The sequence below is a fragment of the Equus asinus genome, chromosome 3 (assembly GCF_041296235.1).
Source record: "Equus asinus isolate D_3611 breed Donkey chromosome 3, EquAss-T2T_v2, whole genome shotgun sequence".
NCBI classification, from domain to species: domain Eukaryota; kingdom Metazoa; phylum Chordata; class Mammalia; order Perissodactyla; family Equidae; genus Equus; species Equus asinus.
This window is the reverse complement of record NC_091792.1, coordinates 58,174,302-58,195,291: the sequence shown is the minus strand read 5'-3', so window position 1 is coordinate 58,195,291 and position 20,990 is coordinate 58,174,302. Positions and strand designations below refer to the sequence as shown.

Genomic DNA, 20,990 nt, shown 5'->3' with positions numbered 1-20,990 from the left:
TAACATACCAATGTGCACTGTGAATCTCTGAGGGGCTGATACAACATGTAACATTTTTCAAACTTATTGGCCCAAGAACCCTTTTTAAAGTAACTCCTGCTAATATATCTTGGTTCACAAAACACAGTTCAGGAAGCGCTACTCAGAGGTCCTGAATCTCCCTGGGAGGGCCGGGCTCTCCAGTCAGCCTGGCCTTGAACTCTGGTTCCATTACCTCAAAGGCCGGGCGACCTCAGGCAAGATGTTCAACCTCTCCAAACTGCAAGTTACCTCATCTGTAAAATGTCACCAGATTAAACTGAGAATGTAAACACACCTCGCAGAGGGCATAGCAAGAATTCAACAGAAGTCCCTACTAGTATTTGATGCTCACCAATCAACTTTCAGACTAGAACTCGGCTCCCCACATGGGAGCAGAGAGACGGTGCTGACCTATTACTATATATAAGTATAAATAAATAAACAAAACGTGTGTGTGTGCTTAAAATAAGATTCAAGGACAGAGAAGAGAAGACCCCTATCACTGCACAGCGGAGCAGGCGTAGTCCAACCACGCAGTGAAGAAAGGGCACAATTTTCATTTTTAAGTGTCATAATATGGAGAAAAATATTTGAGAAAATCCAGAAGTGGCTGAGTTGAACTAGTAGAAGAAAAGTTATTCTTCACAACACAGAGACAATAGGAAGAAGATTAATAAATAAAATCAACAGTGTATTGACTAAGCCTCACAATTAACCCCATGGCAGTGACTGAGATTTCTTAATACTTATTCACTAAGCAGAAGTTTAAAAACTTTAGAGTATTCAGCAACCACAACTGAAAATTAGGTTGTGGACTGTGCTTGGGGAAGAATAAGGAAGAGAGAATGAAATAAGTAACTTCCCAGTTTTATTCCTCATATCACTTCTGTTTTTCTCCATTTAATTGTTGGTTTAGCCAGGAAGCACCCAAAATTAAACAGCAGCTTTTATAAACCATCCTATAAACCTCAGAGTCATACCTATGTTTTTTAAGGGGCAGGGAAAAACAATTTTGCAAATGTGGTGTACACAATTTAGGATCTGTAACTCCCAGCACACTGGTATTTCTTTTTTTTCCTAATGTCCTCTTTCCTTAAACCACCTTAGTGCTAAAACAACCAGATACTAAAAGATTAGTTTACAAAACAGTATACATATCCTAGAAACAATATATAAATTAAAATATTTCCACAGTAAAATAAAAAAGGGCATCCACAAAGCAGTAAACACGTGGTCTATGTCTACCTATACTTAAATTTGGGCAAGGCATACACCAGACAGATCATAATAATTAGCTTTGAGTAAGGAAGACATGTTATGGGTGACTTTTAGTTTCTTATTTGCTTTCACTTTTTTATATTTTCTACAATGAAGGTACATTTACATTCAGGGAAAAAGTATATTTTAACAGTAAATAAATGATAGCATTTGCCTCTTTCCCCATTTTAGAACATTCGTATTGAAGGACATAATTTATAAGGCAAAAGTCTAGGGGGCCGGCCCCGTGGCCGAGTGGTTAAGTTTGTGCACTCTGCTTTGGTGGCCCGGCGTTTCACCGGTTCGGATCCTGGGCTGGGACATGGCACCACTCGTCAGGCCACGTTGAGGCGGCGTCCCACATCCCACAACTAGAAGGACCTGCAACTAAGATATACAACTATGTATGGGGGGGGGGGGGGTTGGGGAGATAAAGCAGAAAAAAACATTTAAAAGAGAAGACTGGCAACAGTTGTTAGCTCAAGGGCCAATCTTAAAAAAAAAAAAGTCTAAAAGCCTAGGAGAAAAGACAATATTCAGCCCCTTTCCACTTATAGTTCAAAATAATGAATTCATAACAAATTTGCATAACTTAAGTATTTTTCTTTTAAGCACTCTTAAAACTATGTACAAATTATTATGCTCATCCAAGAAGAAGGAAAAGAAAGAAGAAAGGGAAAACAATACGTGTAAAGCTGCAAGTTAAACACTGCCCTAGGAGCTCTGATAAACTTCACCTAATAGAGGCACAAGAACGCTGCTATGAAGCAGACTGTGTCTACCTTACAGATGAGGAAAAGGAAGCTGGGAGAAGTCACTAGGCCAAACTCACTAAAGCTATTAACAGTGTTTACACCAGGATTTCAACCCATGTCAGAGTCCACACGCACTTTTATACTATACAATTGATGTCAGCTTTTCTTTTTAATCCGGCAGCTTGTCCTTAGGGAGCTACATGCTACACAGTAAGGTAAATTAAAACATCAATATAATTTCCCCAGGATATTTAGCATTCATGGCGATTAATATTCATAGTTATCAGCCTGATTATTTTTAAAAAGAAAAAACACGTATGTGGTTTAGATACCCTCATCCTCCCTGCTCCCCACCCCAACACAAATGGCCTAGACATGACCTTGCACTATAGCAAAGCTCCTCCTCCTCTTAGATGGCACACCCTTCTCTTCCTACACAAAGCTCAAATGCCCTGCCCTACCCCTCAAGCTCTAGTAAGGAATACTATAATCAACTTGAGAGTATCTTCCCTAGGAATCTTCTTTCATTAATTATGGACTTATTTGAGTTTTCCAAAATCTCAATGAGACTGACAAGAAACCACCACTAAAATATGAGATTACTCCGAAACCATGAGATGGTGGAGTCTCTTGACCCCAAACAGAGTTTATGTTTCGTATTTGACTAGCACACAGTTTACATAACAACAGAAACTGTCACAGTTCACACAACAGCAAAAGCAGGACAGGAGTAAACTCTGAGGCTTGCACAAGGAAATAATAAAAAACTTCCCCAGCAGCACAGATTTGACCTCCACTGCTTCCTTGTAGCTGGCCAACACTACGAAATTCTAGGTTTAGTATTCCTGAGCTGTGCGTCTCTTTTGCTTGTGCTAAATATCCAATACGTTTTCATCCACTACACTGCCTGGGACAGGAAGAATTTAAGCAGTATTATAAAATCATACAAATTTAGCACCTATATTCTTAGAGGATCAGGGAATTCTCTCAGCGAAGTAATTGCAGTAATCCAAATCCTGAATTATACTATCTTTCCCTCTAAAATGAATTTTTCCACTTTTCTGAGACTTACTGATCTTCACTCAAGGCAGTAAGTTAGGCATCTAACCGACGTTGTCATTCCAAGATTCCAGGCACCACTTAGCGCTCCATTCATTCCTTAAACATACTTGATGAGGTCATGCACACTGCTACCTGCTCTCACAGAGCAATAAAGAGAATTCAACCAACCTAAGTCTCCGCTGGCAAAGCAAAGGTGATTTCCAAATGATAATGAGCAGACTGAAATGCAGCCAATTTCTGATGCTTTTTGCTTCACCCCAAACCAGTTAACTCAAGGTGATTTTTGTTATGTTTGTTGTTTTATTTTTTGGGGTGTCAGTCATCTATTACTAATATGTTTTTAAACGTACACTTTCGATATCCTATCTAAAAACAGCTATCTGAGTATCAGTACTGGCCCATGGATTTAGAAAATAAAATAAGCAAATCAAGTATATATCTCAATGGAAGACACTAGACGTAAATCAAGAACCTGACTAAATAAGGCACTGTATATTTTCTGATCTTTTGTTGCCACTTAAAAACTCTGACAAGTGGACCAATGCTTATGGTCACCTGATGAGAGGTAGTGGGAATGGAGAGAAGTAGACAGAAACTTCCACTTTCAGAATATTCATATTTCAAAGTATCAACAACACTGTTCTAAATCTGTTCTTCATTTTTTTTTTAATGTTCCACTTAGTAACTTAAATTTGATTTGATTTTTTTCACCACATATATGAGGCAATTTTAAATTAAGCCCACTCCAACTAAGGAAAATCTGCACTTTTTTGACGGAAGGAATCTCCTGCAAGAAAACCAAATCTCTAATCCTTCCATTCCTAGTCATATTTCACAGGATGCAATAGCTTCTTAGAGCATTGTGTTAAAAAAAAGTGAGGTATGTGAGAGGCATTGTGGGGAGGTGGCGCGCAGAGATTACAGAAAGGGCAAAAAGTTTTAAAAAAAAAAAGGTTCATTATCTCTAATTTTAGAAATGAAATTTTATTTTTTCATTAGCACTGACTCATCACTGGAGTGATGAGTCTGACAGGACTGCGAAGGTTTGGTTATCTTTAATTAAAAAGAACTGGGTATATTCAAAAAAGGCAACCTCTGCTTGCGTTAGAAAATTATGAGTCAGCTGCTAGCCTCACCATTCAGAGGCGACATGCTGTGTGCCCAAATGGCAGGCAGGTTGTCTCGCTACCTTGCAGATAATAAAATACAGGCGCGACATTTTTAACTTTGAAAGGATCATTCTCACATGTGGCACCCACTGGGACCCAAAGAAACTGACCACTCAACAAATGTCTCATAATCAAAGAAAGGAATCCTCTGTCCCAAGGGAATAAAAAAATAGTTGAACAGATTGCAGTTATTTTCATGGAGAATTGAAGGAACAGTAGGAAAGGTATCACGATTCATCAAAAAACAAAAATACTGAACAAATATATATATATTACCTTTAGTTTCTGATTTTCTGTAATATTAAAAATCTATTCCTTAATTGTCACTTACAACAATCTCTTTTTAGCTACTCTGCGTGTTTTACCAGCCCTTTTAAGTCATAAATCATTACACAAGACATGTTTGCTTTTAAACACAAGTGCCTATTATTTAAGCTAAAGAATTAGATGCAAATCAGAACACATGTTTCAAGCCATTCTCTTCATCTTCAGGAAGTGAGTTTTGCCAACACATAACAAGATTGTAACCTTTACTTTTCTCTTAGTGTTACCAGTAATTGAGCAGAGGTCAAGGATGAGAACTGCCTCTTATGAAACATGATGGTACCAGTATAAAACTAGTTAATAGACTCTCTGGCTGCAATTTTCTTCAATCTAGTCACAGGTACAGGTTGCTCAAACAAGAGTTACTGGCACTCTTCCTGTGGTTGCAATTCATGGAAAGTCAAATAAAGCCACATTCACTAACACCTTCCTCAGATTTCAAAGAGGACACTGGGAAAAATAATCTGACAACACCCATACAGTGCATATATATTTTGACCTATACTTCAGATGACGTCAGCCATCCCTTTCTCAAGCTAAGAAACAAGGAGGACCTGGGAAAAGGCATGGTATTTTGGGCTCTGTTAACTTCGCAGGTTTGACATCGCTCTTCAAAATTTTCGAAGTTAACAACTGTGCTTACATGTACTCTACATTTATTTTAAAATAGAAGTTACACATGCCATGGTTTAGAGTCTAAATCTTAACTACAAAGAGTTGTCTTAATTTCACATAGAAAATGTACTCCTTTAAAATACCAAGGTATTTGGAAATCACCCTCTTTGAGCACATTTTTAGAATAGAGAATTTTAGAAAGCTAGTTGCTAAAAGTATTCTCTTTACCACCCACTAGGATCTCCCTGGACCATAAGCAAACATTTTAATTGACCACCACACTGGAAACACTCTCTTCCAAGCTTCTTTGACAAACACCGGACTTTGAATTTCCTCTGAGGCCATCACACAGAGACAACAGTTAATGAAACTGTGTGCCTATATTTCCCCATTCTACCAATCCTTTGCTTAAATGTTAAAATGTAATTATATATTTTAAGTGATCAAAGTTTCCAATCCTGACAGTGATCTTTTAGCTTGAAGAACTAAACACTCTACCATAGTAGAAAAATCTGCATGTGTAAAGTAATAAGATTTCAGTCATTTCCATTCCATTACTCTAAAAAGCACTTTATAGTCATTTATTCTGTACCATAATTGAGAGCTTATTTGCCAAAAATCTAATGGATTTTTTATTCATTTTAAATCACTCTGGCAAGAGTTAGTAGACTTTTGAACAGTGTTTTAAACTTTCTTTCAAAAGAAAAGATGTAAAACCCTGCAAACAGATTGTAAAGGTAACAAATACTAAGACTTACACAGGACAACTTGTGGTATTAAAGACTAATTCTGTTCGATTAGATAAATTTTAAGAAGCATAATGATCAAATTGTTCTAATAATTGCACAGCAAAATATTAAATTGCCAGAGAAAATATTGGGGAAGGGGGTTGGATTTAAGTCATCCCATAAATAAAACCCATCCCTAATCACAAGCCAAATAGGTGAGAAAATGTCTAAGACAAGTTTTGAAATGGCTATATAAAGTGGAGCTTTGATTTCATAGGTACACGGGCTGTTATTGACAAAGCACTCCAGTACAGTGTAACATACTGCATGGGAAATTTTTCTAGGCAACTATTTCCCAACACAGATATATATTTTTCATAGCAGCATTAAACAATCAAGCAAATTAAAATATCTTAGTTGATTTAACTCCACTAGATTCTCCCTGAGCCACTTTTGAAATGTTTATACAATTAACAAACTATAAAATAAACAGAAATGGAATCTACATATCATGCTCCTCCCTTCCGATTTTCTGTCTCTGAACATCTTTATCCAGATAGCTTTGATATTCTCTGGCAAAATGAAACTTGCATGACTCAAGTATACTGATGGTTTAGTTTTTTGCTGGGTTTATAAGGGAACTATTTTTCTAATAACAGATGTTGACAAAATGTGTATGAAATGTTTACTTTAAATTCAACAAAGTAAAATTATTTAAAATGCACTTGTAAATCCTGACAAAAAAATCTCTAGAGCACTTCAAATCTCATGACTTAGGGACTTTAATTTTCATAACGTATAACTGTACTTTATTGTCCTTTTTCTATTTAGCCTGTCTAAAGAATTTATCAAAAAAGAAATTCTCACAGAAGCATAAAGATACTGTGTTGATGTTATGATATCACTTCTCGACGAGTGTTAATGTTTCAAATTCTGAAAGAGTGTTGGAAAGTGTCTCTTACACCACATTAGGAGCCTGAGGTACTGCTTCACTTCAGTGGCTGGACTCGATGAGTTAGTCTCAAATCAAAGTTTCCACCTGCAGGACTCAGCCATTCACTTAGTTGTAAAAGCTACTTGCAAATCTTCCTCACATTCGAGTATCTTACCACGGTTTTTTTTTTTTTTTAATTTTTTGGTGTTTTCATTCAAAGAAAAATCAAGAGTCAAAGAATAATTACAGTCTAAGAAACAGAAACACTGGCACACCCACCTCTCATAAGAATGACAAACAATTTTTTAGCAGTTTCTCAGGTAATGTCTACTTAAGACATGCTTACTCTTTAATTAACACCAACTCTTCCTATAAGATGTACACATCACCAGTGAGTACATAGTTTTCAAAGTAACTACCTCAATCATTAAGCGCTAAAGCATGTTATAAAATATTTTATACAGGGAAGAACTACAAATGCTAAAATTATGTTTAAGCCAGATAATCGTTAAGCATGTAAGTTTACTATTGAAGAGAACAGCATACCTCTGGAGGCCCAAATGTATTCTTAAACCCATGGACTCAATAAAAGATTAAAGAGGAAAGAAATGATTAGGTCATCTATTCTATTCTATTCTCCTACAGAACTACTCCCAATAGTATGTGATTTAATTTTAATTCATCCAGCTTAAAACATCCTTGGTAATAACAGATTCCAATTGCTTTGCTTGGAAGCCTATTAGCACACTAGTTGATATTGATATAATACTGCGGTTAATTGTACCTTCTAGATTTGGGAAACCAGGCTGCTCTGCAGCAATTCCATAAACCTAATTAGATAATGCAAAGTTAATTTTTTCCTCAAGTTTCAGTGTACCAGGTCTTATATTCTGTGAACTGAATCAGGGCTCCCTGTTGGCATGTTTAAATGCTTCTCAGGAGCAACGCTGTAAAACGCTACGAAGGCTGGGGAGCCCAGAAGGGAGTTTATAATGGAGCAGAAACGAGAACATTTCTCATTTTGAAATATTCAGGATTCTTAGCAAATGAAGCAACTGAAAGTTAGTTCTTCCCTCTCCAAAAAAGACTTAAGCCCTGGGTAATTGCAGTTCAAGTTGTCTCAGCGTTGCTTTTGCGATCACAGGACTGAACTAGAATTAAACAGTAGACCTCATCTTAAAAAACAAATATTACTGGAATGCTGAACATACAATTTCACTATTCTGTTTTCTCCTTTAATTACACATAAGCCAAATTAATGGATTAAAAACCAAAAATTGCCTAATATTCTCAGGTAAAATTTCTTTTCCAACTTTAAATATTAAAATGTTCTTCTAGTCACAGCTTTACATGTTACTGGATTTCAGACTAAAATAGAGTGCAAAAAATGCCTAACATGTATTCTAATCACATTTTAGTAGAATGTGTATAGTATTTATAGTATATATTATCACAAGTACATGATTATGGTTCAGCTTGAAATACATATGTACAACTGTGTCTATATATACACCCATGGTGGTGGGTGGGGGGAGGGGGAGAGGCACCCATTTAAGACAGAACAGACATAACCCAAAATGTGCTAAGTTCCCCTTTGGTAGTTACTGTTCTCTAATAAAACCCATCCTCTTCTAATTGTGTGTTTCCTCTAGCGAAGGTGACTGTTCACTTGAATTTCTTTTGCATCTGAGCCAGTCTTCCTGGGTCCTCATTTTTACTGAGATGCTGGTGAAGATGCCACTGTATCCCCATCTAGACCCAGGCACTATGGGTTTAGCAGGCAGGTGAACCTGCTCCCACAGCCACTTGCTGCATCCTTAATTCTAATGGGTTCTTGCTCAAATATTGCAGCATTTGAAATTATTGATGGTCCTGTCCTTAAATTATCTTTGCCCATGTTTTCTACAGGGCAATGTTCTCAAAAGCATTTCCCTCCTGCCTGTGCCTTCTTTCATCTCTGCCCCTCCCAGCACCTAAAAGAAGGCATTTTCCATGTTTCTTTTTTCCTACCCACGGTTTTCTCCTCTATCCACAAACACTGCCTTAATCTACGGATCCAGTCCCCGAGCTTCAGACATGCTCCTGCCAATGATTTGCACACTTTGCATCCAGTTCTGATTCCTATGCATTGCACATTTGCATTCCAGTACCTTCACTTGACTGACCTGTGGTTTGTAAAATACTATACGCCCAAACCAAACAAGTGTACACATCCTTTAGACCAGCACTTCTCAAAGTGTGATCCCTGGACAGCAACATCAGTGACACCTGGGAATTAGTTAGAAATGCAAATTCTCTGCCCCACTCCAAACCCACTGAATCAGAAATTCTGGGCAGGAGGCCCCAAGTAATCTGTGTTTTAACACACCCTCTAGGTGATTCTGATGCCTGAGGAGGTTTGAGAACCACTGTTTTAGACAGTTCTATTCCTTCTAAAGGCATCAGCATCCTCGCTTCCCCATTTCATCCAGTATGATTCCTCCTCCCTCCAGCTACACTGGGTAATTCTACTTTCTTACCGTTCTTCTCCTAGTTTAGGCCTCATCATGTTCTACAGTGCCATTTCTCTCCTCACTGAAATCTAGCCTGCACTGTTTCCAGATTATTCCTCATAACCCAGCTCTGACCATACACAATATTCAGGGTTCAGATTTTGTTTGTCTTTCTAGGGTTCTCTCTCCCATTCCTCCCCTCTGCTATCCAGTCTCCCAACCATGAAGCCCCAGGAGTTGCCACAATCTTTCCCGCTTTTGCTTATACTGTTCCTCTTTCCTCATGTATTCGTCCCTCCAACATGCCCTTTCTAAGATGAGCTCTGACAGCACCTAGCCCCGCAGACTAGATGCTGCTTTCTCTGGGATCCCACAGGACCCAGGAGACTTAGCTAATACAGTTCTTGTCTCACCCACTGCAACTGTTATTTGTGTGTTTGGCCCAAAAACCTGTGGCAAAAAAAAAAAAAAAAAGGTTATTACTCATTTTGTTTATCTAGGACCATATGTAGTAAGTAAGATTAGATAATTTATTATCCAACCCAGAGCCCTGCCAATTCTACTTCTTGAACATTCTATCCTCATTCAAACCTCAGGGGCTTTGCCCTTCCTGTTCCCTCTGCCTGGAATGCTCTTCCCTCAGAATTGCATTATAGGCTTATACTCATTCTTCAGGCCTCAGCTCAGCTATCACCTTCCCTGAGTGGTCCCTTCTGCTCCTTTCTCCTTCATGTTATCCTGTATTGTCTTCATAGAGTTTCTCCCTATTGCCTCTGTGTCCCCCTTTCAATGTAGTCCACATGAGCTTGTCTATGTTGTTAAAATCTGCAGTGTAGGGTCAGCGAGCATGGCTCTGAAGCCAAAACACCTGAGACTGAATCTGGCTCTACCACTTACTAAGTAAATGACCGTGGGCAGTGAGTTCACCTCTCTGTAAATCAGTGGCCTCATCTATAAAGTGAGGATTACATTAGACTTGCATTAGAGGGTTACTGTTACAATTACACAACACAGTACACGTAGAATGCTTACCTGGCACAAAGTAAAGATTCTATATATGTTATCTATTATCACTGCTATTATTTACTACTCTGTAGTATCTCCAATGCCTAGAGCAATAGATGGTACTTGGTAGACACCCAATAAATATTTGAAATATTTGGGTGAATTAGTGACTCAAGAGCTGATGAGTCTCTCAACATAAAAAAAGGCCATATGTGACAAATCCACATCATACTCAACATCGTACTCAAAAGCTCGAAGCCGTTCCTCTCAGATCAAGAACAAGGATGCCTGCCCTCACCACTTTTACTCAGCATAGTGCTAGAAGTCCTAGCCACAGCAATTAGATAAGAAAAAGAAAGAAAAGGCATCCAAATTGGAAAGGAAGAAGTGAAACTGACACTATCTGCAGATGACATGATACTATATATAGAAAACTCTAAAGACTCCACCAAAAAACTAGTAGAACTAATAAATGAATTCAGTAAAGTTACAGAATATAAAATCAACACACAGAAATGTTTCATTTCTATACACTCACAATGAACTATCAGAAAGAGAAATTTAGAAAACAATCCCATTCACAACTGCATGAAAAAGAATAAAATACCTAGGAATAAATTTAACTAAGGAGGTGAAGGACCTATACATTGAAAAGTATAAGACTTTGATGAAAGAAATTGAAGAAGACACAAATAAATGGAAAGATATACTGTGCTCATGAACTGGAAGAATTCGTATTGTTAAAATGTCCATACCACTCAAAGCAATCTACAGACCCAATGCAATCTCTATCAAAATATCAATGGCATTTTTCATAGAACTAGAACAAATAATCTTAAAATTTATATGCAATCACAAAAGACTCCAAACAGTCAAAGCAATCCTGAAAAAGAAGAACAAAGCTGGAGGTCTCATGCTCCCTGATTACAAACTACACCACAAACCTACAGTAATCAAACCAGTATGATACAGGCATAAAAACTGACACACAGAATAGCTATAATTAACAAGACAGGAAACAACAAATGTTGGAGAGGGTGTGGAGAGAAGGGAACCCTTGTTCACTGCTGGTGGGAGCGCAAACTGGTGCAGCCACTATGGAAAGCAGTTTGGAGTATCCTCAGAAAACTAAGGATAGATCTACCATATGATCCAGCTATTCCACTGCTGGGTATTTATCCAAAGAACTTGAAAACACAAAGGCATAAAGATACTTGCACCCCTATGTTCACTGCGGCATTATACACAATAGCCAAGACTTGGAAGCAACCTAGGTGCCCATCAAGGGATGAATGGATAAAGAAGATGTGGTATTTATACACAATGGACTACTACTCAGCCATAAGAAATAACGAAATCCGGCCATTTGCGACAACATGGATGGACCTTGAGGGTATTATGCTGAGTGAAATAAGTCAGAGGGAGAAAGTCAGATACCATATGATCTCACTCATAAGTAGAAGATAAAAACGACAAAAAAAAAAAAAACACATAGCATTGGAGATTGGACTGGTGGTTACCATTGGGGAAGCGGGGAGGGCAAAAGGGGTGACTAGGGTCACATGTGAGGGGATGCACTATAATTAGTGTTCGGGTGGTGAACATGATGTAATGTATCCAGAATTCGAAATATGATGTACATCCGAAAAAAATAAAAATTAAAAAAAAAGAAAAAAGAAAAAAAAATAAAAACTGACACAAATCAATGGAACAGAACAGAGAGCCCAGAAATAAACCCACGCAAATATGGCCAATTAATACATGACACAGGAGCCAAGGATACACAACGGGGAAAGGACAGTCTCTTCAATAAATGGTGTTGGGAAAACTGGACAGCTACATGCAAAAGAATGAAACCGGACAACTATCTTACGCCATACACCAAAATTAACTGAAAATGGATTAAAGACTTGAATTTACAACCTGAAACCATAAAATTCCTGAAGAAAAAACACAGGCAGTAAGCTGTTTGACATCAGTCTTAGCAATATTTTTTTGATCTCCTCAGGCAAGGGCAATAAAAGCAAAAACTAAGCAAATGGGACTACATCAAACTAAAAAGCTTTTGCACAGTGAAAGAAACCATCAACAAAACAAAAAGGTTACCTACTGAATGGGAGAAGTTATTTGCAAATCGTATATCCAGTAAGGGGTTAACATCTCCAAATATACAAAGAACTCAACTTAATATAAAAAAAAAACCAATCCAATTAAAATATGGGCAAAGGACCTGAATAGACATTTTACCAAAGAAGATATACAGATGGCTAACAGGCACATGAAAAGATGCTCAGCATCACTAATCATCAGGGAAACGCAAATCAAAACCACAATAAGTTATCACTTCATACCTGTCCCTCACACCTGTCAGAATGGCTATTATCAAAAAGGCAAGAAATAACAAGTGCTGGCAAGGATGTGCAGAAAAGGGAACCCTCATGTACTGCTGGTAGGAATATAAATTGGTACAGCCACTATGGAAAACGGTATGGAAGTTCCTCAAAAAATTGAAAATGGAGAGGCCAGCCTGGTGGCGCAACGGTTAAGTTTGCACGTTCCAGTTTGGCGGCCTGGGGTTCACTGGTTCAGATCCCGGGTGCGGACCTACACACTATTTGTCAAGCCATGCTGTGGCAGGTGTCCCACATATAAAAAAAACAATAGAGGAAGATGGGCATGGATGTTAGCTCAGAGCTAATCTTCCTCAAAAAAAAAAAAATTGAAAAGAGAACTACCATACAAAGCAGAAATTCCACTTCTGGGTATTTACCCAAAGAAAACAAAAACACTAATTCAAAAAGATCTATGCATCTCCATGTTCACTGTAGCATTATTTACAATAGCCAAGATATGGAAGCAACCTAAGCGCCCATCAATAGATGAATGGACAAAGAAGATGCGGTATGTATGCAATGGAATATTACTCAGCCATAAAATAGAACAAAATCCTGCCATTTGCAACAACATGGATGGACCTAGAGGGTATTATGCTAAGGGAAATAAGTCAGACAGAGAAAGACCAATACTGTAGAATTTCACTTACATATAGAATCTCAAAAACAAAACAGATACAGAGAACAAACTAGTGGTTGCCCAAGGGGAGGGAGGTGAGAGAATGGGCAACATAGGTGGAGTGGATCAGGAGGTACAAACTTCCAGTTAAAAAATAAATAAGTCATAGGATATAATGTACAGCACAGGGAATATAGTCAAAATACTGTAATAACTTTATATAGTTGACAGATGGTAAATAGACGTAGTGGTGATCATTTTGTAACGTATATAAACGTTGAATCGCTATGTTGTACTTCTGAAATATAACACTGTATATCAATTATGCTTCAATTAAAAAAAATTGATGAAGAAATGAATGTCACCGCTCCCTCAACTCCACTTTGAAAGCTTTCCAAAAGCTTCGGTAACTGTTGAATTAAAACCCCAACGCAGTTCCTGAGTCCACCATTTAACTCCCTTCAAAATGTGGCCGAAACTCACTTTTCCAAGCTTAAATTTCACCACTTTTCACAAAACCAGACTTCTCTCAGGTCTCACCATATTCCTTTAGTCTAGAATGTTCTTCCCTGCATCTCTGCCTGTCCAAATCCCACCGACACTGCAGGTCTAGCCAAAGGCTGTGGCCTCTGAAAAACCCACCTCCTACAGCTGTGTAAGGACCTCCTTTTTATGACTGTTACATCTTCACACACAGGTTATCTCACTAATGAGAGGGGATCGGAGTTTGTGTCCTCGCCATCTTTACTTCTCCAGCACCTTGCAGGGAGAAAAGCCCTCAATACATTATTTTGAGTGAAAATGGATGCCTGGAGATTGGGAGATATTGTAAAAAGGCCTGACTTTATAAATCAAAAGAAACTTGCTGTTAATATGGATACAACGTCTACTGCGTGGTTATTAGGTCCATACCTGAGTAACATCTTTATTATGTCAAAACTTTCTACGTCCTCTACTGTACCGTACAGTATCTCCAATGCCTAGAGCAATGGATGGCACTTAGTGAACACTCAGTAAATATTTGAAATATAGAGTGAATGACCATCATGTTTATTGTAACATAACTATATCTCTCAATTCTTACAAATAATTCTGTCCACATTGTTAATATATATCCCACCTTCCCACCCTTCCCCGCTTCCACCAGACAAAAACCCAACTATAAAATCAGTCCTTTCATAGCCTCAAGACATGTCCTATTCCAGAAATTTTAAATTCTTAATTTAACTACTTTTCTCCTGTCAGATTGTACATTCATTTTCAGGAGTGAAAATCAGAATTCAAACTATGAACAAAGACAATGATTTAGGTGGAAGCTGAATAATCACAATCATTTTCCTACATTCCATAGCTATTCAAATCTTGCTGACCAATCCTTTATAACTCAAGTTAGAATTTACAAGTATTCTGTTTACAAACGGCCCAAGTTCAGAATTCTGATTTTCATTCATGATGCATTTTCTCTCTTCCTCTGTCTCCACTTTGCTATTGACTGATCTAACACAGCTTATACTGAGAACAAATTGTAGCGCACACCTTATCTCCCAGTCCACACAACCAGCCTCAGTCACAAAACGGTTGTCCAAATTCAACTGCTGTCCAACAGTTTTCTTCCTTTCTTTCCTAATAGCTGTGCACTCTCTGAAGGGCCACTCTAACCCTTCTCCCCCTTCTGGTTAGCTATTAACGAAATATATCGCATGATAGCTCTCAGTGTTTCCTTATATTGCTATTGGATTAAGGAAGCCAGGCCATGCGAGTATTGCATCTTTTTCTTCAGCTGGGATGTGATCCCTTTAGTTGAGGTATTCCCGTATTCTCCAATGGGGTCTTACTGGAGGCGGGAGGGAATGGAGAGGTGTGGTAGTACCCAGATCCATGCTGGACCTTCAAGCACTGGATGGGAAACACTTCCACAGAACCCTAAGATACAGCAATTTTTAGGAATGTTTGCATTTCCAGGGTGTCCAGACCTATAGGGGAGGCATAAATTAGTGCTTCAGCCCCTTGCAAGATGGGGAGCTACTCCATGAGCAGGAAACACGAAGCCTGCCTCCAAAGGACTCAGTCAGTGGTTTCCAGGCACCTTTAAGAAACATGAAAGCTTTCGATTCCGACCATGAAGAACACACATGTACACAAAAGTCTGCGATAATTTCAGCAGGTCTATAAAGCCCAGATTTCTTAGCCTTGGTAATGTGGCAGTTTTTTTATTGTGTGGGTAAGAGAGGAGAGCAGAACAAAAACCAATCCTGAGGCCATTCGCCTGGGGAACTGAGACAACAGTGACCACTCAGGACACGACACTCAGGCTAAGTGATAGCTCCATCCCTGACAGCATGAAGGGAGCTTCCATTTGACATAAACTCTCTACGTGGAAGGTAGAGTTTTCCAGGTTGCAACCAAGCCTCCCTGAGAGAAAAGGCTTCGGTAAGGTGGAACTTGCCCGCGACAGGGTGATCAATTCAGTCACTCATCCTCTTTTAAGCGATTTTCCTTTCAGCTGTTCTTAGCTTGCTTATCACTCTCTGCCTAGGAAAGGTCCCTGAATTAGTCCTACTATGTATGATCCGAGCCTAAGCGGCATTAATGGTTTGACAGAAGTAGCATTTGCACATACAGAGACTCACCAGTTCACACCCAGCTTCTCACCACCGCTGAACCTGCTATACTAGAAAGGCTGAAGATCTTTCAACGTTTCCATTACAAACCTTTTGCAGAGGCTTTGATTCAACTGGAAACACTCACTCAGGGCTAAAACCTGGGTTAGGTGGCCTGGGAGATACTACACTTTACGTAAATAAGGAACTTTCTGTACTTTCCAAGTGCTAAACAGATGGTCTTAATAAATGCTGACCTTAGAACATCCAGGGTACTAAGCCTAAAGAATTAAGCCTTACCACAATCACAAAACACAACAATAAGAATGTATGAATTTTGTCCTCTGCACTGTCAATGTGCCAGATCTCCCACCATCCTAAACCTCCTGACACCTTCTTCTCCTTCACTCCCACATCCAACACCTGGTCCTGAGGCCTTTGCATCTTTAATAGTTCTTGAATCAATTTGCTTTTCTGCACTTCCACTGTCACCCTGCCAATCCGCCAATCCAAGCACCAGCACGTCCCGCCTGAACTACTATAACCTCCAACAGGACTCCTCTTATCTGCTCTTGCTCTAAAGCACTTCATACGTCCTGCAGGCAGCCAGAGTGTTCTTTCCCCAAAACACAAGTCTGATCTTGTGTCTCCCCTACTTAAAAACCCTTCAATGGCTTCCCACTGCTCTAAAGACCTAATCCTTAGCACAGTCTACAAGACCCATACTACCTACCTTTGCATTCTCACTTGACCTCTCTTCTCATTCACCATGTTCTAACTATAGAGTTCTTCTTCCAGTTCCTTTGTTCACCATACTACTACCTCCTACCTCAGGACCTTTGCACATACTTCCCCTCTCAGGAGTGCCCTGGGGCCCCATCACTCAGATAAACAACTACTTTTCTTCAAATCTTCAGATTTCAACTGAAAAGTCATTTCTTCAGGGGCCAGCCCTATGGCATAGTGCTTAAGCTCGGCACACTCTGCTTTGGTGGCCCGGGTTCACAGGTTTGGATCCCAGATGTGGACCTACACCACTCATCAGCCACGCTGTGGCAGCAAACCAAATATAAAGGAGAGAAAGGCTGGCACAGATGTTAGCTCAGGGCTGATCTTCCTCAGGCAAAGAGGAAGACTGGCAACAGATGTTAGCTCAGGGCTAATCTTCCTCAGCAAAAAAATTTTAAAGAAACAAAGTCATTTCTTCAGATCAGGCTTTTATGACCAAGCTCCTCCATTGTCTTACCCGCTATGGTTTTTCTTCACAGCATGTAGCACAGTTCTTATTTATAGATTTGTGGAGTCTTGATTAATGAGGTTTTCGTCCCATACTAGACTTCAAGATCCATGAGGTTAGGGCCAAGGAGTGTTTCCTCAACCACCAGCACTGGTACACAGTAGGCACTCAAAAATATTTGTTGAATACATCAAACCATACACAACAGAGTATGACTTGAACAGTAAGATCATTTTCCACATCGTTCACCTCAGAGAAACTGAGCAAGAGGCCCAGAGATGGGAGAGAGAGAGGAAATGTGATTCTCATGTCTTGACCACAGGTAACACGTTTTGCAATAGAGCCCTCCATGGCTGGGCAGATGGCAAAGAGGAAGTAATCTAGGTAAAAAAAAAAAAAAGAGGACCAGGTTGCAACAGACTTTCGTGCCTGAAACATTGAAAATACAACAGAAAAAGTGGCACAGGGTGGAGCCACAAGTACAAGCTTGTTGGAGTAGAGGCCGAACCTATATTTGGTCAATTGGATTGTTCTAGCCTATCTCAGGCCATTTACAGGGATCCTAAAAAGCCCACATTAAGTGTCTCACAGCGGATGGAAGTGTCTGCAATCATAATCAAAACAAAAGAACCAGAAAGGAAACTCAGGAGTCAGAATCTGAGTACTGGTCAGGATCTTCCCCCACCAGTAGGAGATGTTCTTCTAGCGCCCTCTCTCAGGAGCTTTGAAGTTCGTTTTGATGAAAGGGAGGCAATAGTTCCTTATTTGTGCTCCTATGATTCATAAGCTGTGCCTTAAACTGCTTGGTTAACATTTGCCTGCAAAGTTAATAAAAGCGTTTCGCTCTCCTGACACATGAGGCTTCTTCATAATGTTAATTATGCTTTAAAGTCCTAAAAAGCCAGCTTCTATCTTTGAGAAATGAGAGAAATTACAGTAGACCCACTAACTACCAAAAAAGCTGGACCAAAAATCAAGATGTCATCACCTCCTACAGCTATTAATCGGGCATTGTGGCTCAGTACTTACTATGTATCAGCACTAATAAAATATTTCAAGAGATGGGCACTGAGGCTCCACCACCTCTTTAAAAGGCTTGTCATCTGAACTGCAGGGCATTCTGAATATGGCTATTTTCGTCAGTCTTTCCAGGATTTCTCTCCCAGAAAATAGTTTTTCAACCTTTCTCGCTCTCTCCAAAGGGCTATTTGACGACTTAAATACTCTCAAACAATTGCAATACTCAGTTGTCTTTTGTCAAATCAATTTGAAAGGGAAATCATAAAGAGGTCACCATTACTCCATGACAGCTGAGAGCCTTGAAAATTCGGTACTTTTTACAATCATTCATTTAGATGACTTCGAGGGGAATCCACCTCAGATATCATAAAGAGATTCCACTGCAGTAAAGACTTCATAGACTAAAACTTAAATCCTGAGAGGGAACCTAACCTCATCACATAGGCAGGCACGGATAAGGAGACCTCTTCCTGGGATTTACTCTTGAAAGGAAGCCTTTCTCACTCTACTTCCTGATGCTAACTTTCCAGAAGGAAAGTTAATAAAGGAGGTCACGCAGATGCAATGCAGATAATATTTGCAAAAGGCACTTCACAACAGAGCACAACCGCTCCCACGGCCGCTCGGTGGCCCTGAACTCCAGACGGCCTCCCTTACCCCAGGGCGGCGGGCCCAGGGGGCTCTCCCGCCTCCGGGATGGGGCGGGGGGTGCGTGGGGAGGCCGGCACGCAGCCGCCCTGTTGGGTCAGCAACGCCGCAGTCGCCGGCCCCCCGCCCCCCCGCCGCGGCTCACGGTAACTACTGCTCCGAGGCGCCTGACTAAACCCTCAAAGGCAAGGGACTGTCATCGCGAACCGTTGCGCCCCGGGCGGCAGACAGATGCGTCCCAGCGGAGCGCTGGCAGCTCCTCGGCGGCGGGCCGAGCGGCGGGGCGGGGGACAAGTTAGTTTCCCGGCCGGAGCAGCCCTGCCGCAGCCGGGAAGGGGACTCGCTCCCAGTCCCCGGCCCGGGCCGGCCCGAGCGGGAGAACAGGCGCGCCGCCCGCGACAAGGGGCTGCCCGGAGGCGCGCGGGGCTGAGTACGGGGATGCCCCTCGCCAACTGCCGCACCCCTGGCCGGGGAGGCGCGAGGCCGGGCCGGGCCGGGCCGGGGCGAGAGGCCTGAGCTGCCCAGCGCACCCCGTCTCCCGGCATAGGGGTAGAGGGGGAGGCGGCGCGCTCCGTAGGAGCCGGAGGCGGGGCGCCATCTCCCTCCCACTCCCGGGCGGGCGGGCCGGCGGCTGGGGGAGCCCCGGGCGGCGAGCACCCGCGGACGGGCGGTGGCGGCGGGGAAGGCGGGACGAGGGGCCTGGTCCCGACCGGTGGTGATGGCAGCGGCGGCATCTCGCCTCCTTCGGGCCTGCACGCGCCACAGGCCGCAGCCTGGACCCAGCCCGCGTCCCCGGGCCCCGGCCGCGGCGGTCCTGGCCCGGAGGATGGGGGAACCCGGCGGCCGCGACCCCCCCGGAGCCAGCGCTCCGCCCGCTCCGCCCCGCAGTCCCGGCGTGGAGCGCGGGTGTCGGCGGCAGAGCCCGGGGCGGGGAAGTGCGAGAGGAAGGGGCGGCGAGGGGGCGGGCCGGCGGCGGCGGCACCGGGAGGAGTGCGCGGGGCTCGGCGCCCCGATCGGCCCGCGCCGGCCCGGCCCCACCTGCGGAGCTCCGCCGGCCCCCGCTCCCGCCACAAGCGCGCGCGAACAAAACAAGTTGCGGGTCGCCGTCGCCGGAGGGGGCGGGCGGGTCACTCACCCTCATCCTGCTCAGCGGGCTCGGGTCGTCCGGCCGCGGGGACAGGGAAGACCAGAGGACCACTAGCCCCAGGAAGCTTCCCACCACCAGCAGACTGCGTAAGATGAACCCAAGCTTCAGCCTCATCTTCCTCCGGCGGCGAGAGACACACAGCCCGGCGCAGCCGCCGCCACAGCTCTTCCCTCCCTCCTTCCCCCTCCTCCGGCTCTCCTCCTCCTCCCTCCCCCACCCCTGTCGCTTCGGCTGCCGCCCTCTCCGCCGCCTGCCCTTTCCAGCTCCAGATCCGGAACTCCCCTCGGCTCTACCTTCCCCCGTGCTCTTCCCTCCGCCCCCTCCCCGCAGCCCGCAGGCTCGGCCCGCGCTCCTCCGCCGCCGCCCCCCTCCCCCCGGCGGCCTCCGCAGAGCGCCGAGCGGCCCGGGAGCCTGGCTCTTCTAAGCGTCCTTTCTCTCTACCTGCCCCCTTCCAGATCCGCAGTCCCCTTCTGTCCACACTGTCCACACGCACCCCCTTCGCAATGCCCCTGTAACTAACTTACACTTTCCCCACGTCTGCTCCTTAGCCTTTGCCCCACAGCTCAGCTCTTAAAGCTTCCAGATTCCCGAACTTTTATTTAATTATGGGCCGTAACTGTCCTTAACGCCCGTGCCCTTCAGGATCTCCCGGCCCGCCGCCCCCGTCCCCGTCCCCCGGGGGCCCTGGAGCGGTTCTAGGCTGCCCCCTCCCCCCACGCCCCCTGCTTTTCTTACACCCACTGCCCGGAGCCCCCAGCCGCAAGGCTTGCAGGAAGCAAACCAGGAAGTCAGGGCTACCGCTGCAGCAGCAGCAGCTCCACGTGGCTGATTTATAGCTGAGAGGATTTTTTTCTTATTGATTGTTCTTGCTTTTTCACACAGCTCCTTAAGGAGGTAGATTTGCAACCGAAAGGTCCTGGTGTGATGTGCAAATATCACTGGACTGGAGGAGCTCACTGGGAAC

General features: G+C 42.5%; 1 protein-coding gene across 2 annotated transcripts in view; it reads right to left on the bottom strand.

Annotated features, from left to right (window-relative positions):
* Positions 1-20,339, bottom strand: part of GALNT7 (polypeptide N-acetylgalactosaminyltransferase 7) — a 135,576-nt gene extending 115,237 nt beyond the window's left edge. The window contains exon 1 of one of the 2 annotated variants that reach the window (XM_044766948.2): positions 20,015-20,339. In XM_044766948.2, the coding sequence (XP_044622883.1) occupies positions 20,015-20,140 (126 nt within the window). In that variant the 5' untranslated portion in view covers positions 20,141-20,339. The remainder of the gene's footprint in view (positions 1-20,014) is intronic. The other variant, XM_044766949.2, reaches the window with a different exon arrangement.
* Positions 20,340-20,990: the final 651 nt, after the last annotated feature.